We start from the raw sequence: 22525 nt of genomic DNA, 5'->3' as shown, positions 1-22525 counted from the left end.
AAATTTTTTTTTTTTTTTTGAGACGGAGTCTTGCTCTGTCGCCCAGGCTGGAGGGCAGTAGCATGATCTCGGCTCACTGCAGGCTCCACCTCCCAGGTTCACACCATTCTCCTGCCTCAGCCTCCTGAGTAGCTGGGACTACAGGCGCCCACCACCATGCCCGGCTAATTTTTTGTACTTTTAGTAGAGATGGGTTTTCACCATATTAGCCAGGATGGTCTCGATCTCCTGACCTCGTGATCTGCCCGCCTTGGTCTTCCAAAGTGCTGGGATTATAGGCGTGAACCACCGTGCCCTGCCAATAAAAAAGTATATAATTTATATTGGAGTAAAAGAATCACCCTCACTAATAGTTAATTGAAGAGATAACAACAGGATGATAAATGAGATCCCCCATCCACCCATGAAATTCCTGACATTTTTAACATAAACAATACTCACCATGTGAGGCTGTGTAAGCAGCAGCCAGGAGTCCTGAGCACCCCACGACCTGAGGCCGATGGAGGACAGATTCACTGCCATGCACCGATGTGTTAAGACAGAACCAAGATACAACATTGGTTCCTCAATTAGCCTCTTTAATTATATGGATGAAAGCTTAGTTTTTTAAAAATTCTCTTTACACAAAGATCACAGTTTCAAAGAAAAATATCGTGCCATAGGTGGGAAGAAAAGATGGGAAGAAAACAACCAAAATGATCTTTGTAGAAAACCCATCCTCTGCCAGTCACATGAGGAAAACAGAAGGCAGGTGATCAGTTCAGTACAAGGTCCAGTTCCAAGGAGGAAGTGGCTACATTTAGAAACATAAGCAGGTGGGTGTTGGATCAGGCCAATGAGAACCCGAAGTCCAGCAAACAAATAATCACATACCCAGAAAGTGCTGGGAATGATGGAGTGACCGAGGTCTCAGAGCAACCCTACCCAGGGATATAACGGGGTCCAGGCTCAGGTGGCTCCACACCTGCACCTCCCTCTCACCTGCTCCTCTACCTGCTCCACCCTCAATCCACCAGAACCATGGGCTGCTGTGGCTGCTCTGGAGTCTGCGGCTCCAGCTCTGGGGGCTGTGGCTCTGGCTGTGGGGGCTGTGGTTCCAGCTGCTGTGTGCCTGTCTGCTGCTGCAAACCCGTGTGCTGCTGTGTGCCAGCCTGTTCCTGCACCAGCTGTGGCTCCTGTGGGGGCTCCAAGGGGGGCTGTGGGTCCTGTGGAGGCTCCAAGGGGGGCTGTGGCTCCTGTGGGGTCTCCAAAGGGGGCTGTGGCTCTGGTGGCCGCTCCCAGTGCAGCTGCTATAAGCCCTGCTGCTGCTCTTCAGGCTGTGGATCATCCTGCTCCCAGTCCAGCTGCTGCAAGCCCTACTGCTGCCAGTCCAGCTGCTGTAAGCCCTGTTGCTGTTCCTCAGGCTGTGGGTCATCCTGCTGCCAGTCCAGCTACTGTAAGCCCTGTTGCTGTTCCTCAGGCTGTGGGTCATCCTGCTGCCAGTCCAGTTGCTTCAAGCCCTGCTGCTCCCAGTCTAGCTGCTGTGTCCCCATGTGCTGCCAGTGTAAGATCTGAGGCTCTGGACTCAGGCCTCATGTGAGTCCTGCTAATCCTGTCTTCCGAAGCTGTGACCTGTCCTTCATTGTTGAGCCCCAAATCATTGCTCAGGGTCCATTCCCCGCTGTAGAATGATGCCATATCTGGCTGCCTTTTCCTAAGGAGAGTCCACCCTAATTAATGTCCATTGTCTCTCCTGACAAATTCTCTTCCCAAGTCAACTGCAATTGCGGCTGAATCACCCCTCACCCGCTAGCCTCGCCTTTGCTTGTCTTTTCAGAGGCCTGAGCTCCTGCACCCACTTGCAGTCCTGTCTTTTCCAGCTGGAGCAGCTGGGCATGAGTGTCCCACCTGCAACAAGGTGGGCGTTTAAGAGGCTTCCTTGGAGTGGCTTTGCATGTCCAACACTCTGCTGTATCTTTTTTTTCTTTTTTTTTTTTTTTTGAGACAGAGTCTCGCACTGTCGCCCAGGCTGGGGTGCAGTGGCGCGATCTCGGCTCACTGCAAGCTCCATTTCCCGGGTTCACTCCATTCTCCTGCCTCAGCCTCCTAAGTAGCTGGGACTACAGGCACCCGCCACCGCTCCCAGCTAATTTTTTTTTTATTATTATTAGTAGAGACGGGGTTTCACCGTGTTAACCAGGATCACACTGCTTTATCTTAAACAGAAAGTTGCAAACTAATAAAAATACCATGCCGACAAACTGAAACACATATCTTGCTGATTTCTCTGTTGTTCGGCGTCATTACTATGGCTATGGCTATAGTTTTCTTATTCTTGTTGTATTTCGGACTGCGTGGGTCTGCTGGTGATGTTGGTGGAAGGTGCTAGGATGGGGCTGGCTGTCTCCCCTGCCTCTCGTCTCCTTCCTGGCTGACCCCTCTTTTCTCAGAACCCCTCTCTTCCTAGGTCTTTCCAGCTATTGATCTGATGGAGACAGGACTGTTCCTCAGGTTAGGGCGACAGGAGCAGAAGATTCTGCTGAAAACTACAGGGGGTTGGGTGGGGGGCGGGTGCGGTGGCTCACACTTGTAATCCCAGCACTTTGGGAGGCCAAGGGGGGCAGATCACCTGAGGTCAGGAGTTCGAGACCAATATAGCCAACATTGTGAAACCCCGACTCTGCTAAAAATACAAAATTAGCCAGGTGTTGTGGTGTGGGCCTATAATCCCAGCTACTCAGGAGACTGAGGCAGGAGATTCGCTTGAACCCAGGAGGTGGAGGTTGCAGTGAGCCTTGCACCACTGCACTCCAGCCTGGGCGATAGAGCAAGACTCTGTCTCAAAAAAAAAAAAAAAGGAAACTCCCGAGTTCAGACTTGCCTCCTTTCCCTGGTCCAGGCCTCTGCCATCTTCCTTTGGGAAGTTTTTGTAACCAACTTACTCTGATTGTCCTTGCTGTTAGACAGCCTGTTACCTCTGTAAATAAACATATTTGTAAACTATTCTCACTGCGATTCCTTTTTCCCAGCTTCCATCAGGGGGAAATCCCTAAGTCTTAATCAGTATGGCCAGAGACACTGAGAATGAAAACACAGCCATTATTATTCTGCGTTCGACGACTGTTGTGCACCCAGCCTCTTGCTCCAAGAAACTCTCGCATGTCCACTGGTTGAAGGAAGCATGTTCAACTCGTACATCTCCACTTACAGTGTTTCCCTTGTTTGTTCCAATCTTCATAGGAAATTGTCAGAAAGAGAAAACACAATGGCTGTTTCCAAACTCAGGGCCTTGGGGGACACCACTCTGAAGTCTCTCTTGTTATCCCCCAACCCCAACAACGTTCTTTCAAAATTCCTTTTTTTTTTTTTTTTGAGACAGAGTTTCACTCTTGTTGCCCACTCTGAAGTGCAATGGCACGATCTCCGCTCACCGCAACCTCCGCCTCCCGGGTTCAAGCAATTCTCCTGCCTCAGCCTCCCGAGTAGCTGGGATCACAGGCATATGCCACCATGCCTGGCTCATCTTGTATTTTTAGTAGAGACAGGGTTTCTCCATGTTGGTCAGGTTGATCTCGAACTCCCGACCTCAGGTGATCTGCCTGCCTCGGCCTCTCAAAGTGCTGGGAATACAGGTGTGAGCCACAGCATCCAGCCCTTTCAAGATTCTTAAAAGGTAATATTGGCCGGGTGCAGTGGCTCATGCCTATAATCCCAGCACTTTGAGAGGCCAAGGCAGGCGGATCATTTGAGATTAGGAGTTTGAGACCTGCCTGGTCAACATGGTGAAACCCTGTCTCTACTAAAAATATAAAAATTAGCCAAGTGTGGTGGCACGTGCTTGTAATCTCGGCTACTTGGGAGGCTGAGGCAGGAGAATGGCTTGAACCTGGGAGTTGGAGGTTGCAGTGAGTTGAGATTGTGCCACTGCACTCCAGCCTGGGCGACAGAGCAAGACTCCGTCAAAAAAAAAAAAAAAAAAAAAAAAAGAGAGACAGTACTAATAGAGTTGAATTATTTCAAGTTATTTGGAAATACAGCAATTTATTGGTAGGATATGTCCATAGAAAGAACACAAAAATAAAATTCCTAAGCTGTTTTTAGTAGCCGTGGTGGTGGCGGTGATAGTGTGGTTGTTTTTCCGCTGTGAATGCTGTATGGAAAAAGCAAATGCATAATTAGGGTGGTATCAGAACTAGAATTTTTGGTGTGGGACAGATGAGGTTAAGTAAAAACCTTGTCATCCTGAATTTGAATTAGACATATCGATATGAAATTATGATGTATTTTATCCAAATTAAAATAGTTTCCTCCTCCACTGAAAGACTTAGAAACAATGAGGCATCCTGTAGCAGTGAACACTCCTAGCACCAAGGCTGTTGTCTTCAAATGCTATTTATTGGATCCACATAGAATCTGGCTTCTCTGGTGAAATGGGCTGGAAGTGAACAAGATAAATCTAGAACATCTTGTTATCCCAGAAAGCAGAGATGATAACTAAGACTAATGCAGTCACGTCAAAAGAACTAAAGAGTCGGCCGGGCAAGGTGGCTCACACCTGTAATCCCAGCACTTTGGGAGGCTGAGGCAAGTGGATCACTTGAGGTCAGGAGTTCGAGACTAGCCTGACCAACATGGGGAAAACCTGACTCTACTAAATGCAAAAAATTAGCCGGATGTGGTGATGCATGCCTGTAATCTCAGCTACTTGGGAGGCTGAGGCAGGAGAATCCTTTGAATCTGGGAGGCAGAGATTGCAGTGAGCTGAGGTGGCACCATTGCACTCCAGCCTGAGCAACAAGAGCAAAACTCCATCTCAAAAAAAAAAAAAAGTAAGAGTCAAACCTGGAGAAACTCTGTATAGACAGACTTGGAACAATCTGAACACCAATTTCTTAACTGGACTGATACACATCAAATATGTTTAAACTAGGAGTGAGTAATCATACACACACACATACATACACAAATAATAATAGAGATACTATGCAAACTGTAAAACTTAGTTACCTTTAGAGGATTCTAGGAATCAAGTCATTATTTCAAAGATGACTAAATAAAGGAAAATAATCGGCACTTATTCTATCTCTGATAGACAAACTCTATCTGATGGTAACCAAAAAATTAGAGGAAGTATTCCAGTTTATAAATAAAGAAGAAATTGTAGAATTAGAAACTCACCATTTTGTAACCCCTGATGAAATAATGTGGCTATCAAATTTACTGCATGCAGCCAAATCACTCCTTAGAGAAAAATTTATAGCCTTAAATGCATATGTTAGAGTAAAAAAAAAAAAAAAAGCTTAAGCTCATTTAGCCAAAAACCTATCTATAGGACTGGCAGTGTTGCCACGCAGAGCCCAGAATGGGGTGGTAATTAGGGCTATTTGTAGGCATCCTGGTTCTCCTCTCCTCCTGGGAACAGGTTGGATGGCAGGTGGTAGGGTGGCCCTTCCACGAGCCCTCTCTGAGTCAGGTGTGGCCATGTGATTTGCTTGAGTTAGTGGGAAGAAGTTTGAAGCACCTGCTGCAGTTTTCTGCATTCTCTGTTTCTTCTGCCACCATGAGCACTAACGTTCCAAGCAGTGGCTGCTGCTTCCGACTGAGTCCCAGAGTGACGAAGCACAGAGCAGAGTCACCAGCTGACGTGCAGTGGCCTGCGATGTGAACAGGAAGTAAGCCTGTGTCGTGTGAAGTCACTGAAACGTGGGGGTGGCTTGTGTGGGCAGCGTAATTGGTCTGTCCTGGTTGACCCAGAAACCTACCAGAACAAAAACATAGCATTGTGGCCCTGGTTTATTGGTCAGGGGGTGGGTGCAAAGGAAAGTTATCGGAGGCGAGAAAGGTAGTTATTATGTATTTGGTAAGACTGTCCCAGATCGTGTATCCCTGAGGGAAGAGTTCAGAAAACGCAATGCCACTCCCGCGTGGGTCGTTGTGGCTGCATTTATCAAAGCATTACAAGAACAGGGTGAGCTCAAAAGAACCGGCTGATTTGCCAGCCAGGAGGAAAGTTCTAGAAGGCATGGAGAAACCTGGGGAGCTACAGAGTTCTCAGTTCTGCCTGGTAGATGATAAGATTTAGAAGGCCTTTGAGTAGCAAAGGACAATTAAAGCTCAAATGAAAGGAATCCTTTTTTTTTTTTTTTTTGAGACGGAGTCTCACTCTGTTGCCCAAGCTGGAGTGCAGTGGCGCGATCTTGGCTCACTGCAAGCTCTGCCTCCCGGGTTCACACCATTCTCCTACCTCAGCCTCCCGAGTAGCTGGGACTACAGGCGCCCACCACCATGCCTGACTAATTTTTTTTTTTTTTTTTTTTTTGTATTTTTAGTAGAGACAGGGTTTCACCGTGTTAGCCAGGATGGTCTCGATCTCCTGACCTCATGATCCGCCTGCCTCAGCCTCCCAAAGTCCTGGGATTACAGGCGTGAGCCACCGCGCCCGGCTGAAAGGAACCCTTTTTAAGGGTACACTTTGATGAGGTTCCATGAGGGCGGACCACACCGCAGGTAGGGAGTTGGTAGCTGCTTCCAGCCTGGCCAGTGGGGCGGGAGGGGCTGCTGTGGGGTCAGTGGGTCCAGAAGAAGACGCTGGAAACTTCTCCCCGCATGGCTCACTTGGCATTCTCTTTGCTGGGCCTGTGGCTCCCGTGGGTAAATTCATGTCTTGCTGTGTGATGAAGAGGTTTCTGCAGGGAAGAGGGGGAGGTGTTTGGCCCAGGCAGGACCAGTGACCTGTAGATCAAAGACGGCCTCACTACCACAGTAATGGGCACCAGAGAAAAGCCTGCTGCCGGCCATCCACTGAAAACAGGCCCAACAGAACCAATGCTGTCCGTGCTTGGGGTGTGGGGGTTAGAACAGAAAGCGAAAGAAAACCAAACCCTTCCTTAATAATGAACAGATGACACATGATTGTTAGCAAGATTTAGGACATAGCTGTAACTCTCCATGAAATCAACAAAGAAAAAAATCACGTCTTGGATATTTTATGCATAATTTTTTGATAAAATCATAGGATTGCCTGCTGCAACATCCTTCATTTCACAGTTGCCCGTTACAGAATGACGCTGAAGGGAGTCACGTTGCAAAAGCAACTGAGCTCCTTCTCATCCTTCACTAACGCCTCTCTTCGAGGTCAACTCACCCCTTGGGAAGCCCCTATCTTGTCTCCTTGGCCAGCTTCTCTTTCAGGGTGAACTGCCTGATCTTCACTGCGGTGGCCTTGCCTGGCTCCCAGCAGAGGTTCTCCAATGCCACTGCGGTGGCCTTGCCTGGCTCCCAGCAGAGGTTCTCCAATGTCACTGCGGTGGCCTTGCCTGGCCCCCAGCAGAGGTTCTCCAATGTCACTGCGGTGGCCTTGCCTGGCCCCCAGCAGAGGTTCTCCAATGTCACTGCGGTGGCCTTGCCTGGCCCCCAGCAGAGGTTCTCCAATGTCACTGCGGTGGCCTTGCCTGGCCCCCAGCAGAGGTTCTCCAATGTCACTGCGGTGGCCTTGCCTGGCCCCCAGCAGAGGTTCTCCAATGTCACTGCGGTGGCCTTGCCTGGCCCCCAGCAGAGGTTCTCCAATGTCACTGCGGTGGCCTTGCCTGGCCCCCAGCAGAGGTTCTCCAATGTCACTGCGGTGGCCTTGCCTGGCCCCCAGCAGAGGTTCTCCAATGTCACTGCGGTGGCCTTGCCTGGCCCCCAGCAGAAGTTCTCCAATGTCACTGCGGTGGCCTTGCCTGGCCCCCAGCAGAGGTTCTCCAATGTCACTGCGGTGGCCTTGCCTGGCCCCCAGCAGAGGTTCTCCAATGTCACTGCGGTGGCCTTGCCTGGCCCCCAGCAGAGGTTCTCCAATGTCACTGCGGTGGCCTTGCCTGGCCCCCAGCAGAGGTTCTCCAATGTCACTGCGGTGGCCTTGCCTGGCCCCCAGCAGAGGTTCTCCAATGTCACTTTCACCGACATCACAGAATCCTACATTTCTTTTTTTTGCAAGCGTTGCAATTTTCTTAAAATTTGCACTGTAAATACGACTGTGGAAAATGTACTTAAGAGAGCTGGTTCTGCAAAGACATGGAAGAGATTTGGGAGAGGGTGTGTGGGAATAAGTGATATTGTTAAGTAAATGAGCTGCTTGAGTGGAGAACACTTTTAGTAGTGGTCAGCTTGGCCCCATCTATGCTAAAAATACAAAAAAGAAAAAATTAGCCGGGTGTGGTGGTGGGTGCCTGTATTCCCAGCTACTCGGGAGGCTGAGGCAGGAGAATGGCGTGAACCCGGGAGGTGGAGCTTGCAGTGAGCCGAGATCGTGACACTGCACTCCAGCCTGGGTGACAGAGTGAGACTCCGTCTCAAAAAAAAAAGAAGCGGTCAGCTTGAGCTTGGCTCACTCCTGTAATCCCAGTACTTTGGGAGGTTAAGGAAGAAGGAACACTTGAGCTCAGGAGATCAAGACCAGCCTGGGTGAGACCCTGTCTCTGCAGAAAAATGAAAGAATTAGCTGGGCATGGTGGTGCACACCTGCAGTCCCAGCTAATGGGGAGGCTGAGGTGGAAGGATCTCTTGAGCCTGGGAGGTTGAGGCTGCAGTGAGTTATAATTACACTGCTACACTCCAGCCTGGGTGACAGAGTGAGACCCTGTCTCAAATAAATAAATAAATAAATGACATTGTCAGCTTTTTTACTTGTTTGTGATTATTTTCTTTTTTACCTTCGTCTTCTTGTTTTTAATAGAGATACAGTCTCACTGTGTTGCCCAGGCTGGTCTCGAACTCTTGGGCAAAAGGGATCCTCCTGCCTCAGTCCCTCGAGTAGCTGGTACTACAGGCATGCACCACTGCAGCTAGTGAATATTTTCAAGACCTGATGGTCCCCCCCCACCCAAGGAATCTTGGCTAATGAGTGAAGAAAGACCCTGTATGGAGCCTAGAGAAGCTGGCTGTGTGTGGAGTGGTCACCGAGGGACCATCTTAGCATGAATCTCTGGTCAGAGTGATCAGGGAACCAGACTCAGTCTGGAAACAAGCAGGGGACACCTTCAGCTTACAGACAGCAGATTGTGGAGCTGCTCAGCTTCCATAATTGCAGGGTCCAATTCTTCATAATCATCTATGTATCTATCTATGTATCTATGTATCTATGTATCTATCTATGTATCTATCTATGTATCTATCTATCTATCTATCTATCTATCTATGTATCTATCTATGTATCTATCTATGTATCTATGTATCTATCAATCATCTATGTATCTCTGTATCCATCTATGTATGTATGTATGTACCTATCTATCTATATATCTATGTATCATCTATGTATGTATGTATCTATCTATCTATGTATCTATGTATCCATCTATGTATATATGTATGTATCTATGTATTTATGTATCCATCTATGTATGTATATATGTATGTATGTATCTAGCTAGCTAACTATGTATCTATGTATCCATGTATGTATCCATGTATGTATCTATGTATCTATCTATCTATCTATCTATGTAGGGACAGATCCAGCCCAGTGCAGAGCCCTGGCTTCCTTTCTGTGCCACCAGCCACTCCACTTCAGTCTTCATTGCTTAATTCTCCTCCTCCAGGCCCTGAGCACTGGGCAGTGCCAGGTTCAGCTGGGGGGTCTCTTTCTCACCTGCGACCTCCTCCATGTCTCTCACAATACAACACCTTCCCCTCTAGCTTCCACACTCACAGGCCCAGGTGCCTGCTTCTCATTGACATCTGGCCTTTCAAACTAAGCACATCCTGGACTGAACTCCTCCTCTTGCCCCTGGAACCAGTGCCTTCCCAGCCTTCCCCATTATGGTTCACAGCAGCTCCATCCTTCCCAGGGCTCAGGATAGAAGCCTGGGCATCCTCTCCACGCCTCTTCCACCCTCCACATCGAATCCAACAGCAAATCTCCAAGGTTCTACCTTGGAAATGTATTTGGAATCTGATTCGCTAGTTGCCTAATTGGTGATTTATCCATTGACCACCTTCACTGCCGCCACCCGATATTGACAGCACCTTCCACATTCCAGCTACTCTCCCACACACTTCATAAACATGACTCCCTGAGTATCTGTGAGGTATGCACTCTTTTTTCAATTTAACTTTTTATATTTGGGTGATTGTAGATTCACCTGCAGTTACTCATAAGAAGTTACTCGTAAGAAGTTACTCATAAGAATTTACTCATAAGAAGACACAAAGGGGATCTCATGTACCCTTTCCCATGTCCCCTCTGATAGCATCTGGAATGCATGTAACATAACAACACAGTGATATTGACCTTGGCACGGTCACAATACAGATCATTTCTCTCGTAAGGACCCCGTGCGTTGCCCTGATGCAGCCCTCCCATTTCCCTCCTGTACTCCATTTCTGTAATTTTGTCATTTCGAGAATGTTCCATGAATGGAAACACACAGTGTGTAACCTTTTGAGACTGGCTTTTCCTACCCAGCACGATTCTCTGGAGATTCATCCGGGTCATCGAGCATCTGTCATCCCTGCCATTTCATGACTGGGACATGTCCCCTGGCACGGGTGAACCAGTGTGTTTCCCCTTCACCCATCAAGGGACACGTGGGTGTCTCCAGTATTTGGTGATCATGAATAAACCTCCTATTAACATTTGCGGACAGGTTTTCTGTGTGCACATGTCTCTGGGATAAATGCCCAGGAGTGAGATTGCTGTGTTGAATGGTGGTTGTGTGGTTAGTTTTTTTCATAAGCTGCCAACCTGTCTTCCAGAGTGGCTGTACCATTTTGCATTCCCACCATCAACATACAAGTGGCCCAGCTTCTCTGCCTTTTGCCAGCATTTGGTGTTGCTGCTATTTTTTGTTAAGCCGTTCTCACAGGGGCATCATGATATCGCATTACTGGTTAGTTTGTCTTTCTTAAAGTCTAAGGATGTCAAACTTCCTCTCATATCCTTATTTGCCACCTATACGTCCTCTTCAGAGAATTGTCTCTTCACGTCTTTTGCCCATTTTTGGATCAGATTGTTTTTGTTTGTTGTGTATGATTTGCTGATGTGTTTTGAGGGTTCTTTACATAGTCTAGATTTGTATATTCCAGTCCTTTTTCAGATATGCGGTTTGTAAATATTTTGGTTGGGGTGCAGTTATTTTATTAATTATTTATTTACTATTATTTTTAGGCAGGTTCTCACTTTGTTGCCCAGGCTGGAGTGCAGTGATGCAATCATGGCTCACTGTCCCTTTGATGTCCCAGGCCCAAGTGATCTTCCCACCTCAGCCTCCCAAGTAGCTGGGACCACAGGTGCACATCAGCACGACTATTTTTTTTTTTTTTTTTGGAGAGATGGGGTCTCCCTAAGTTGCCTAGACTGGTCTCAAACTCCTGGACTCAAGTGATCCTCCTGCTTTGGCCTCTCACAGTGTTGGGATTACAGGTGTGAGCCACCATGCACAGCCAAAATTCTTTTTAATATACTGCTGAATTCTATTATGAATAGTATATTTTTCTTTTCCTCTGCCACAGCAACTGGCTGCCTGGGTTATGGACTAAGAGGCAGAGCCCCAGGTGTCTTGTGGTGGTGGGAGGTGTGGGCTGACTTAGCTACTGAGATCTTGGTGTGGTTTGTTGCTGCAGCACAACCCAGGCCATCCTGACTGACACTGGTTAACTGAGGGACTGGAAAAGAAAAAGTGCCGAGAAAGGCAGTTTCCACATGAATATACAAAAATCTATACTGCATTAGTCAGGGTTCTCCAGAGACACAGAACCAGTGGGAGATAGGTACGTAGGTAGATTAGACAGATAGATAGATGCATACATACATAGATAATAGATAGATGCATAGATACATAGATGAATAGATACAAAGATAGATAATAGACATAGATACATACATGGATATATATATATAGATACATAGATGATAGATAGATACATAGACACATAGATACATACATAGGTAGATACATACATAGATAAATAGGTAAATGATAGGTAGATAGCTACATAGATAGATACATAGTTAGATAGCTACATAGATAGATACATAGTTAGATAGCTACATAGATAGATAGATTGATACATGCATACATAGATACGCAGATAGATACATGGATACATAGATACAAAGATAGATAAATAGATACATAGATGGATAGATACATATATAGATACATAGATGATAGACACATGCATAGACACATAGATACATAGATAGATAGCTACATACATAGATAGATAGATAGATAGATAGATAGATAGATAGATACATATATACATACATACATACGTACACACAGAGAGAGATACATAGATACATAAATGATTATGAAGAATTGGCCCGTGCGATTCTGGAGGCTGAGCAGCTCCATGATCTGCTGTCTGAGAGCTGAAGACCTAGGAAAGCCGGCGGGGTCATTCAGTTCAAGTCCAAAGGCCCGAGAACCAGGGAGCTGACGGTGTGAGTGTAAGTCCGAGGGCAGGAGACCAATGTCCCAGCTGGAGCCGTCAGGCAGAAAGGGACTTCCCCCACCTTTTGATCTATTCTGGCCCTCAGTGGATCAGAGGAAGCCACCCACACTGGGGAGGGCGTCTGCTTTCCTGAGTCCACTGATCCCAATGCTCGTCTCTTCCAGAAACCGCCCTCACCAACCACCAAGAGATAACATTCAGACGAATATCCGGGCACCCTGTGATCCAGCCAAATTGACACATAAAATTAACCATCACATATACCTGATTAAAGATTTTAAAACAGATGACAAAAGTTTTCAACTTTTACAGAAAAATATATCATGATCTCAGAGAAGTATTTCCTAAATAAGGCCCCAAATACTCTAATTATAAAGGAAGAGATGGATGAATTGATAAGTTAAAATTAAACACTCAAGGATTCTCATTTAACAAGGGAAGCCCTCGCGAGAATGAAAAGATGAACCAAGGAGGATCTTGCAACATAAAAGCTGACCACGGCTCAGCATTTGAAAACACAAAGAGCTCACACCAATTAGCAAGCAAAGAAAACAACTAAACAGAGGAACCAACTCACAGACCTCAGCAGGCATTTTAGAAAAGAGGAAAGACAGGCTGGGCGCAGTGGCTCACGCTTGTAATCCCAGCACTTTCGGAGGCCGAGATGGGCTGATCACGAGGTCAGGAGATCGAGACCACAGTGAAACCACGTCTCTACTAAAAATACAAAAAAAAAAAAATTAGCTAGGCATGGTGGCGGGTGCCTGTAGTCCCAGCTACTCAGAGAGGCTGAGGCAGGAGAATGGCATGAACCCGGGAGGCGGAGCTTCCAGTGAGCCGAGATCGAGCCACTGCACTCCAGCCTGGGTGACAGAGCGAGACTCCCATCTCAGAAAAAAAAAAAAAAGAAAGAAAGAAAAGAAAAGAGGAAAGACAAAGTCTTAGTGGGTGCAGTTACCTTTGTGCCTACGGGCTTCGTAGGCTGGTGATGAAGGTAGGGGCTGGAGTGAGGAGGCATTTCCCAGTCTTAGAACTCCAGCTTCAGCCTTCAGCCTTCTCCAATTGCCCACATGGCACAGGGGCTCTCTCCAGGGTCTTTCCCCTGCCTCAGTTATCTATTGCAATAGCAACAGGTTTTTTGGTATTTGAGATGATCAAGTTGGTTCTAAAATTTAGCTGGAGAAGTAAAGGAATTGGAAACAAACAAAACAATCTTTAAAAAGAGGAATGAAGTTGGAGTCTCACAATACTTAACTTCAAAACCTCCCATAATGTCACAGTGATGCTGCGTTTGCATTAGGAAGCAGCATACAGACCTGCGGAGCGGGACACGGGAACAAACTCGCCATAGTGTCGGCTGATTCTCACTAAAAACACCAGTTATTTCAGTGGGATAAGCATGGTTTGTTTGTTTATTTATTTATTTATTTATTTATTTATTTATTTTTATCGAGACAGAGTCTCACTCTGTCACCCAGGCTGGAATGCAGTGCTGCAATCTCGGCTCCCTGCAACCTCTACCTCCCGGGTTAAAGCGATTCTCCTGCCTCAGTCCCCTGAGTAGCTGGGATTACAGGCGCCCCCCACCATGTCCAGCTAATTTTTGTATTTTTAGTAGAGACAGGGTTTTGCCATGTTGGCCAGGCTGGTCTTGCACTCCTGACCTCAGGTGATCTGCCCTCCTTGGCCTCCCAAAGTGCTGGGATTCCAGGCGTGAGCCACTGCGCCTGGCCAGGATGGTCTTTTTATCAAATGCTGCTGAAACAATTGGATGAAAATGTGAAAAAATGGATCTCAACTCCTACCTCACATTACACACAAAAATTATCTTGAGATCCATCATGGAACTAAATATAGAAACCAAAACTCTAATGCTTCTAGAGGAAATGCTAGGAAAAAGGGTTTTCAAAGAGGTCACAAGAAAGCACTAGCTGTCAAAACAAATGTTAAATTGGACTTCAAAATCAGAAGCATTTCCATATAAAAAGAAGTTCAGATAATAATAAGGCAAGTCAAATACTAGAAAACTATATCTAATACATATATTCTACATATATATTATATACACACATATGCACATGTATATGAAAAATATATGTAAATATATATGCATACATATGACAAAGCACTTCACATATACATTCTTGATATAGAATTTATGAAGAGTTCCAACAACTCAATAACAAAAAGACAAAAAAAACACAATAAAATAGGCAAACAATTTTAGCAAAACTTTTTAACAAGAAAGATGTGCAAATGTCCAATAAGTGCAAGAAAGGATCCTCGCGAACATTAGTCATCAGAGAAACACAGGTCAAAATCCACACCAGGTGCGATTTTACACCCATCTGATGCCTCACATTTGAAAAGCCGCTGGCCGGTACTGACAGGCCTGGGGCAGCGGACACTCTCAGGCATTGCTGGGGAGGGGGAAAGCAGCATGAACATTTGGAAAGCTGTCTGTTTCTTAGCAAGTTAAGCATACACTACTCTATGGTTTCACAAGGCCAGTCCTCAATATTTGACCAAAAAATTAAAACTAAAAACATGAATACGGAAGGACTGGAAGGCATGTTTATGTGTTATTCATCATCGCCCCAAACTGCAAACAATTCAAATGTCTACGAACGTGAGAATGGGGGAACGCAGTGGAGAATATTTTTACATGGAATAAGGGGGGACACCACCCCTCATATTGTCTTATGCCCAATTTCTGTCTCCAAAGAAAAAAGAAGTAAAAACTAAATCCATAGGCAGACAGCCTGGCACCACACCCTGGGCCTGGTAGTTAAAGATCGACCCCTGACCTAATCGGTTATATTATCTATAGATTACAGACATTGTATGGAAAAGCGTTGTGAAAATCCCTGTCCTGTCCTGTTCCGTTCTGATTACCAGTGCATGCAGCCCCCAGTCACGTACCCACTGCTTGCTCAATTGATCACGACCCTCTCACACAGACCCCCTTAGAGTTGTGAGCCCTTAAAAGGGACAGGAATTGCTCACTTGGGGAGCTCGGTTTTTAGAGACATGAGTCTGCCGATGCTCCCAGCTGAATAAAGCCCTTTCCTTCTACAATTCGGTGTCTGAGGGGTTCTTGTCTGCACCTCGCCCTGCTACAGAAACACTACGCGGTGATTAAAAAAGAAGAAGAAGGCCAGGCGTGGTGGTTCATGCCTGTAATCCCAGCACATTGGGAGACTGAGGCAGGTGGATCGCTTGAGCCCAGGAGGTCGAGGCTGCAGTGAGCCATGAACGCACCACTCTGCACTCCAGCCTGGGTGACAGAGCAAGACCCTGTCTCAAAAAAAAAAAAAAAAAAAAAAAAAGAAGAGCAAATCATTGACACACAGAATAACATCGTGAGGGAAAGAAACCAGAGTACATTTTTAATGATTTCATTTTTGCAACATTCAACAACAGGCACAACTGGTCAGCAGAGCTGTGCCTGGAGCAATGAGCAGGAAGGGAAGGCGGCGAAAGGGAACCTTCTGGGGGTGAAGCAGTTGGTCATGGTTGGGGTGATGAGCACACGAGTACATATTTAGCGGAACTCATGGAACTGTACACTCAAAATATGTGCAGAGCCCAGGAGACCAAGGCTGCAGTGAGCTAGGATCGCACCACTGCCCTCCAGCCTGGGCGACAGAATGAGAACCCATCTCAAAAAAAAAAAAAAAAAAATGCAGCCCGAGCCTGGTGGCTCATACCTGTAATCCCAACACTTTCGGGAGGCCAAGGCAGGTGGATCACCTGAGGTCAGGAGTTCGAGACCAGCCTGGCGAACATAGCGAAACCCCGTCTCTACTAAAAATACAAAATTAGCTGGGTGTGGTGGCAGGTGCCTGTAATCCCAGCTACTTGGGAGGCTGAGGCAGGAGAATTGCTTGAACTCGAGAGGCAGAGGTTGTAGTGAGCTGATATCGCACCACTGCACTCCAGCCTGGGCGACAGAGTGAGACTCAGAAAAAAAAATTTTTTTCACTGCATGTAAATTTTACCTTAATAAAAAATTAAAATTTGGCTGGGTGCAGTGGCTCACACTTGTAATCCCAGCACTTTGGGAGACTGAGGAGGGTGGTTCACCTGAGCTCAGGAGTTCAAGACCAGCCTGCCCAACATGGTGAAATTCTGTCTCCACTAAAAATACAAAAAAATTAGCCTGGCCTGGTGGTGGGCGCCTATAATCCCAGCTACTGGGGAGGCTGAGGCAGGAAAATTGTTTGAACCCAGGAGGCAGAGATTGCAGTGAGCCGAGATAGCATCACTGCACTTCAGCCCTGGTGACAAGCAATACTCCTTCTCAAAAAAAAAAAAATTAAAATTAATCTTTTAGAAAATAAAAGTGTATTAGAGAGGGTAGCTAATCAAAAATTTTGTAGCCTTCAAGAAGAATAAACTTGAAGAATATCCATTGATTTGTGGAATTTTTACAAAGAATTAATTGAGGAAAACTCAAAAGTATTAGAAAGGGTCTTGTTTCTCTGTTCCCTCTGTGAGCCCAGCTTGCCTGACGGGAATGGGGGTCTAATCTGTGTCTGGAGGAGTGAGCCAAACCACAGGAGGAAGAGGTAAGAAAGACAAAGGAGAACCAAAGCCACACTCAAATCCATGCTCTTCAAAACTTTGTTTTACAAATTTGACAAAATATTTATACTGGAAGTTTTTAAGTGGTGGAACCTATAGACAGCCTTTTCTTTCAGCTTATTTTTTTAATTTTTATTTTATTTTATTTTATTTTTTATAAAATGACCATCCTTGATATAAACACCAATGCCAGGGGGTGGAGGGTCTGCATCAGTGAACCAAGGACAATGAGCACCAAGGACAATGGTCCACCTGCTGGCCAAGCCACCACTGCCTCCCAGGCTCCTGGGACACCTGCTGGAGAGGGAGCCCAGTGTCTTCTAACAAAGGGAAACACCTATGAGGAAGAAGCCAAATTTAGAAATCAAGGAAAGGAGAGCTTGGCTTGAGCTGATGGCGGCTCATGGGATTGTGAAGAGATTAAAAATAACACTTGTGCATGTGAAATAGCAGAAACAACAACAGAAGTATTCATGTGTTCAGTATAAACACCTGGGCAGGAATATAAAGAGCCCAGGCTCAGGGAGCTCCACACCTGCACACCTCCCTCTCACCTGCTCCTCTACCTGCTCCACCCTCAACCCACCAGAACCATGGGCTGCTGTGGCTGCTCTGGAGGCTGCGGCTCCGGCTGTGGGGGCTGTGGCTCCGGCTGTAGGGGCTGCGGCTCCGGCTGCGGGGGTTGCGGCTCCAGCTGTGGGGGCTGTGGCTCTGGCTGTGGGGGCTGTGGCTCTAGCTGTTTTGTGCCTGTCTGCTGCTGCAAGCCCGTGTGCTGCTGCGTGCCAGCCTGTTCCTGCTCCAGCTGTGGCTCCTGTGGGGGCTCCAAGGGGGGCTGTGGCTCCTGTGGGGGCTCCAAGGGGGGCTGTGGCTCTTGCGGGGGCTACAAGGGGGGCTGTGGTTCCTGTGGAGGCTCCAAGGGGGGCTGTGGCTCTTGCGGGGGCTGCAAGGGGGGCTGTGGTTCCTGTGGAGGCTCCAAGGGGGGCTGTGGCTCCTGTGGGGGCTCCAAAGGGGGCTGTGGCTCCAGCTGTGGGGGCTGTGGCTCCAGCTGCTGTGTGCCCGTCTGCTCCTCCTCCAGCTGTGGCTCCTGTGGGGGCTCCAAGGGGGTCTGTGGATTTTGTGGGGGCTCCAAGGGGGGCTGTGGTTCTTGTGGCTGCTCCCAGTGCAGCTGCTATAAGCCCTGCTGCTGCTCCTCAGGCTGTGGGTCATCCTGCTGCCAGTCCAGCTGCTGCAAGCCCTGCTGTTCCCAGTCCAGCTGCTGTAAGCCCTGCGGCTGCTTTTCAGGCTGTAGGCCATCCTGCTGCCAGTCCAGCTGCTGCAAGCCCTGCTGCTCCCAGTCCAGCTGCTGTGTCCCAATTTGCTGCCAGTGCAAGATCTGAGGCTCTGCCCACAAACCTCAGTGGGTCCTACAGATCTGGGCTCTCCAGGAATGACTGGAGCTGTGTCCTGAATTCCTGAAGCACGTCTCTGAATGTGTCCTCCTCTGGACTAAGACAGCCTAGTGTCCAGGGCTCAGTACTCAGCCGCTCAGCCTCTGAGGTCATGAGGGCTTCTGGCCTGCTGGATCCTGCCCATCAATTATCCCGGAATCCCCTCTTCCTTTCCTGACTTCACCACTTCAACCTTCTCAGGGCTTCAAGATCCCACATCCCTGGGCCCCTCCTGTGAGCCTGCTGGAAACACGCTGAAACTGGAATCCTCTGACCAGCTGCTGCCTCTCCCCGGTCCCTGCAACCTCATGGCTCCTCCACCCTTCATCTTCATCCTGCCTGAGCTGCCAGAGCTCCGATTGCTTTTAGAGTTGACCTAGAGGACTCAGAATTATTAGAGTCCCCAGGATCCTCTCCTGAGGAGGAGGGGTGCCCAGTCTCCTCTTCTACCTCCTGGTTTCTTTCCCCAGGGTTTTGCCTTGTAAGTGCCCAGGCTGGATCTTCTAAATAAAAACGATCTGCACCTCCCACGAGTTTGCATTGTGATTCTTTTGTTTCAACTTCTGTGTGATTAGAGAAATGTACACTTTTCACAGAGTTGCACTCCCAGGCATTTGGGAACCCCCCGTTCCCTGCTGTGTGAGTTTGCTAGGGCTGCCCCACGAACCATGTGGCTTAAGCAACGGGAGTGGATTGTCTCACAGTCTGGAGGCCAGAATCCACCGTCCAGGTGCCTCAGGGCCGGGTCCTCCTGAGGCCTCCCTCCATGGCTTACAGATGCCGCCATCCCTATATCCTCACGTGCTCGTCCCTCTGTGTGTGTCTGTGTCCTCATCTCTTTGTTTAAGGACACAGATTAGATTAGGGCCCACCCTACTCCATTAGGTCCATGTTTTAACTAATCATCCCTGTAAAGACCTATCTTCAAATAAGGTGCCATTCTGAGATACTGTGTTGAGGACTCCAACATATGAACCAGGGGGCACAACTCAGCCGTGGCATCCACTTGGCTTGGGGCGTCACCATCTTTCCCATCTTCCAGGACACAGAATCGGGAGGCCCCTTGGGCTTCTCTCCCCCACAAGTCGCCAAATCCTGCAGCATCTCCTAGAAGGCTTCCTACAGACATCTATTTCCTGCCTCCTTGTGGCACCTCCCTACACAGACTTCTGCTTCAGGTGCCCACCTGTCCCTTCCCTGCTGCCTCTGTCAGCTCGGGCTGCCAGAACAAAACCCACAGAGTAAGCCTGGAAGACTGAACAACAGACACCATTTCTCCCAGTTCCGGGGGCTGGAGGGCCCAGGCCAAAGTCCAGCATGTTCAACTCATGGGGAGGGAAGGCAGGAGCTGGCAGAGGAGGAGGTGGGCTGCAAGGCTGGAGCCCCCAGACCCAGGCATCTGTAACAGCAGAGCACTGGAGGCTGCTCGGGAAGCCACCATCTCATAGGATGGCAGGCAGTGAGTGCCTGACGGAACTGTGACAAGAAAGTGAAAACTCAACACCACGGAATTTTTAGAAATTGCTTCTGAGTTTCTGTTTTGGTAGTAAGGTTGACTAGACACTATTCACAACCCTGGAACTTCTAAAAGGACATGGTGAAACCCCGTCTCCACTAAAAATACAAAAATTAGCCAGGCATGCTGGTGGGCACCTTGTAATCCCAGCTACTTGGGAGGCTGAGGAAAGATAATTGCTTGAACCCGGGAGGCGGAGGCTGCAGTGAGCCTAGATCGCACCACTGCATTCCAGCCTGGGCGACAGAGCCAGACTCTTTCTCTAAATAAATAAATAAATACATAAGTAAGTAAATAAATAAAGCTTTAAAGTGCTATATTTAAAACATATATATTTTTTAAGTCACTGAGCAGTTGAAAAAATAAATAATCCTCAGAGCCAACAAGCAAGAGAGAGCTGAACCCACAGAGGAACGTGAAAGTCAAAAACGGCCTCCACCCTGTGGCTGGACCAGAAAGAGGCCCTCTCTGTTTTCTTCCACCTGTGGTATTGCTTCTGTTGTCAGCATGAATCTGAGAAAAACGTAGTTTCTCTACACTCTCACACAGAACACTCTCATTCCTGATGTGTGGGTTTTCCCCACACCACTCAGTTTTCTGCCTCTTTCCACACTGACCAATTCTCTGACACCAGCTGGGTGTCCTGCAATTCACTCCCATCCCGAAAGAGAGTTCATTTCAGATCCCACAGGCGAAGGGCTCAGTCCCACAAGACTGTCCCCACCTGAGAGGCTGACATGGTTTTCCTGTGTCCCCACCCAAATCTCATCTTGAACTGTAGCTCCCACAATTCCCCTGTGTTGTGGGAGGGACCCAATGGGAGGTAATTGAATCATGGGGGTGGGTGTTTCCTGTGCCGTTCTCGTGATAGTGAATAAGTCTCATGAGATCTGATGACTTTATGAATGGGAGTTTCCCTGCACAAGTTCTCTTATCTTGTCTGCCGTCATGTGAGATGTGCCTTTCACCTTCCACCATGATTGTCAGGCCTCCGCAGCCAGGTAGAACTGTGAGTTCATTAAACTTCCTTCTTTTGTAAATTGCCCAGTCTCAGGTATGTCTTTATTGGCAGTGTGAAAACAGACAAATACAGATGCCAATCACGAGTCCAGCCTCCCGAACTTCTAAACAACGGGCTATAAATCAGGGTCCACACTGATACCTGAAATGAGTGGCTGAGGCAAAGCTCTCTGTCCATCAAGGTTTACTAAGCCTGCTTTAAGGCGCACCTGAGAAAAATGCAAGATGCAGGCACATCTGTGGCTGTTTTCCCAAAGAGGTTTTTGGGAAGTTTGGTATTTATACATTTCCTTAAAGGGGGGCAGGCAGGTAGGAAGAGGCAGGTAAGCATTAGGCAAATGATTGCATTCCTGTGAGACTTTAGTTAGTGCCCAGTAAATCTGCATTTTACATAAGGTAAGGTGAACATTTGAGGAGGAAAGGGGACTAAAGGAAGAGTCAGTTATGCAGACCTCTCTAGGTAGGTGGAGGAAGGACTGGTGTCATCTTGTTTTTGTTCTGCTCCTGGGAAGATAAACGCATAATCTGTATGATCGGTGTGGAATGGAAGACTTTCGTTTTAGGAGCAGGAATTGGATTGCAGGCCCAAAGTCACAACGGGCAGGTCCTTGTTGATGGCAGGACGCACATCTTGAGAGGTTTTGCAACCAGCATGGCGCGTATTTACGAGTGATTTGCAGAGGCAGTGTCCTGAGACACCTGAAGCCTTTGCCATTTCCTGGGCCTGGAGAGCGAAACACACCGCGACACAGGCTGTGGAGGAACAGCACTGCTTTTGCAAGAGGGCGGTGCGACTCAGCCTCTGCGCTTAACTTTCCCTTTGGCCTAAGGAATTTGGGAGTTCTGAGATGTTTATTTTCCTTTACTCAACACCACCCTCCTTAGGTTCGATAATCTGCTAGAACAGCACCCAGAACTCAGGGAAACACTTGCTTATGTTTACTGGTTTATTATAGAGGATGAGACACAGATGAACCCCCAGGTGAAGAGGCACCAAGGGTGAGGTCCAGGATAGTCCTGAGTGTGGGAGCTTTGTCCCATGGAGCCGGGGGCATCGCTTTCCCAGTGGGGGAATGTGAGGTGAAGAGGCACCTAGGGTGAGGTCCAGGACGGTCCTGAGTGTGGGAGCTTTGTCCCGTGGAGCTGGGGGCATCGTTCTCCAGCAGGGGGATGTGTGCACCAACTGGAAGCTCATGGGATCTCACTGCTTGTTGGGGTGATCAGACCCAACACTGGGTCGTGGGGGCAATGAAGTCTGGCGGAGTCAAAGGAATGAGAAAAAGAGTTTGAGAGAGAAAGTGGGACCAGGGGGCCATCGCGAGTGTGGAGGCTGTGAAGTCCCTGAGCTCTGGGAGCCCACGCTATTTATTGGTGCTCAAACAAACAAACAGGTGGTGAGGATGTGGGGGTTGAAACAGTGTATCAAGTGAATGAGAAACATATGGCTGTTTGAGATAACAGGAGCGCTAGAAGCAAGGAGCCAACAAGTCTAGCAGACATGCAAGCCCTGCCTCAGCTTCTCTCCCAACACTCAGCTTTTCTCCCAACACTGTTCAAT

At 47.8% G+C, this 22525-nt stretch overlaps 1 protein-coding gene and 1 pseudogene across 1 annotated transcript; both read right to left on the bottom strand.

The window, feature by feature from the left end:
* Positions 1–755: 755 nt before the first annotated feature.
* On the bottom strand, positions 756–2283 carry LOC112135547 (arginine/serine-rich protein PNISR-like). The gene is given in 4 exon segments (XM_054524001.1): positions 756–793; positions 925–1387; positions 1472–1558; positions 2242–2283. Coding segments are annotated over 4 exon segments (630 nt in total).
* Positions 2284–14709: 12426 nt separating this feature from the next.
* On the bottom strand, positions 14710–19218 carry LOC112135546 (putative uncharacterized protein DDB_G0291608; annotated as a pseudogene).
* Positions 19219–22525: the final 3307 nt, after the last annotated feature.

Source organism: Pongo abelii, chromosome 9, assembly GCF_028885655.2.
Source record: "Pongo abelii isolate AG06213 chromosome 9, NHGRI_mPonAbe1-v2.0_pri, whole genome shotgun sequence".
In the NCBI taxonomy this organism is placed as follows: Eukaryota; Metazoa; Chordata; class Mammalia; order Primates; family Hominidae; genus Pongo; species Pongo abelii.
Note: the sequence above shows the minus strand (reverse complement) of the source record. Positions and strands in the feature narration are given on the sequence as shown.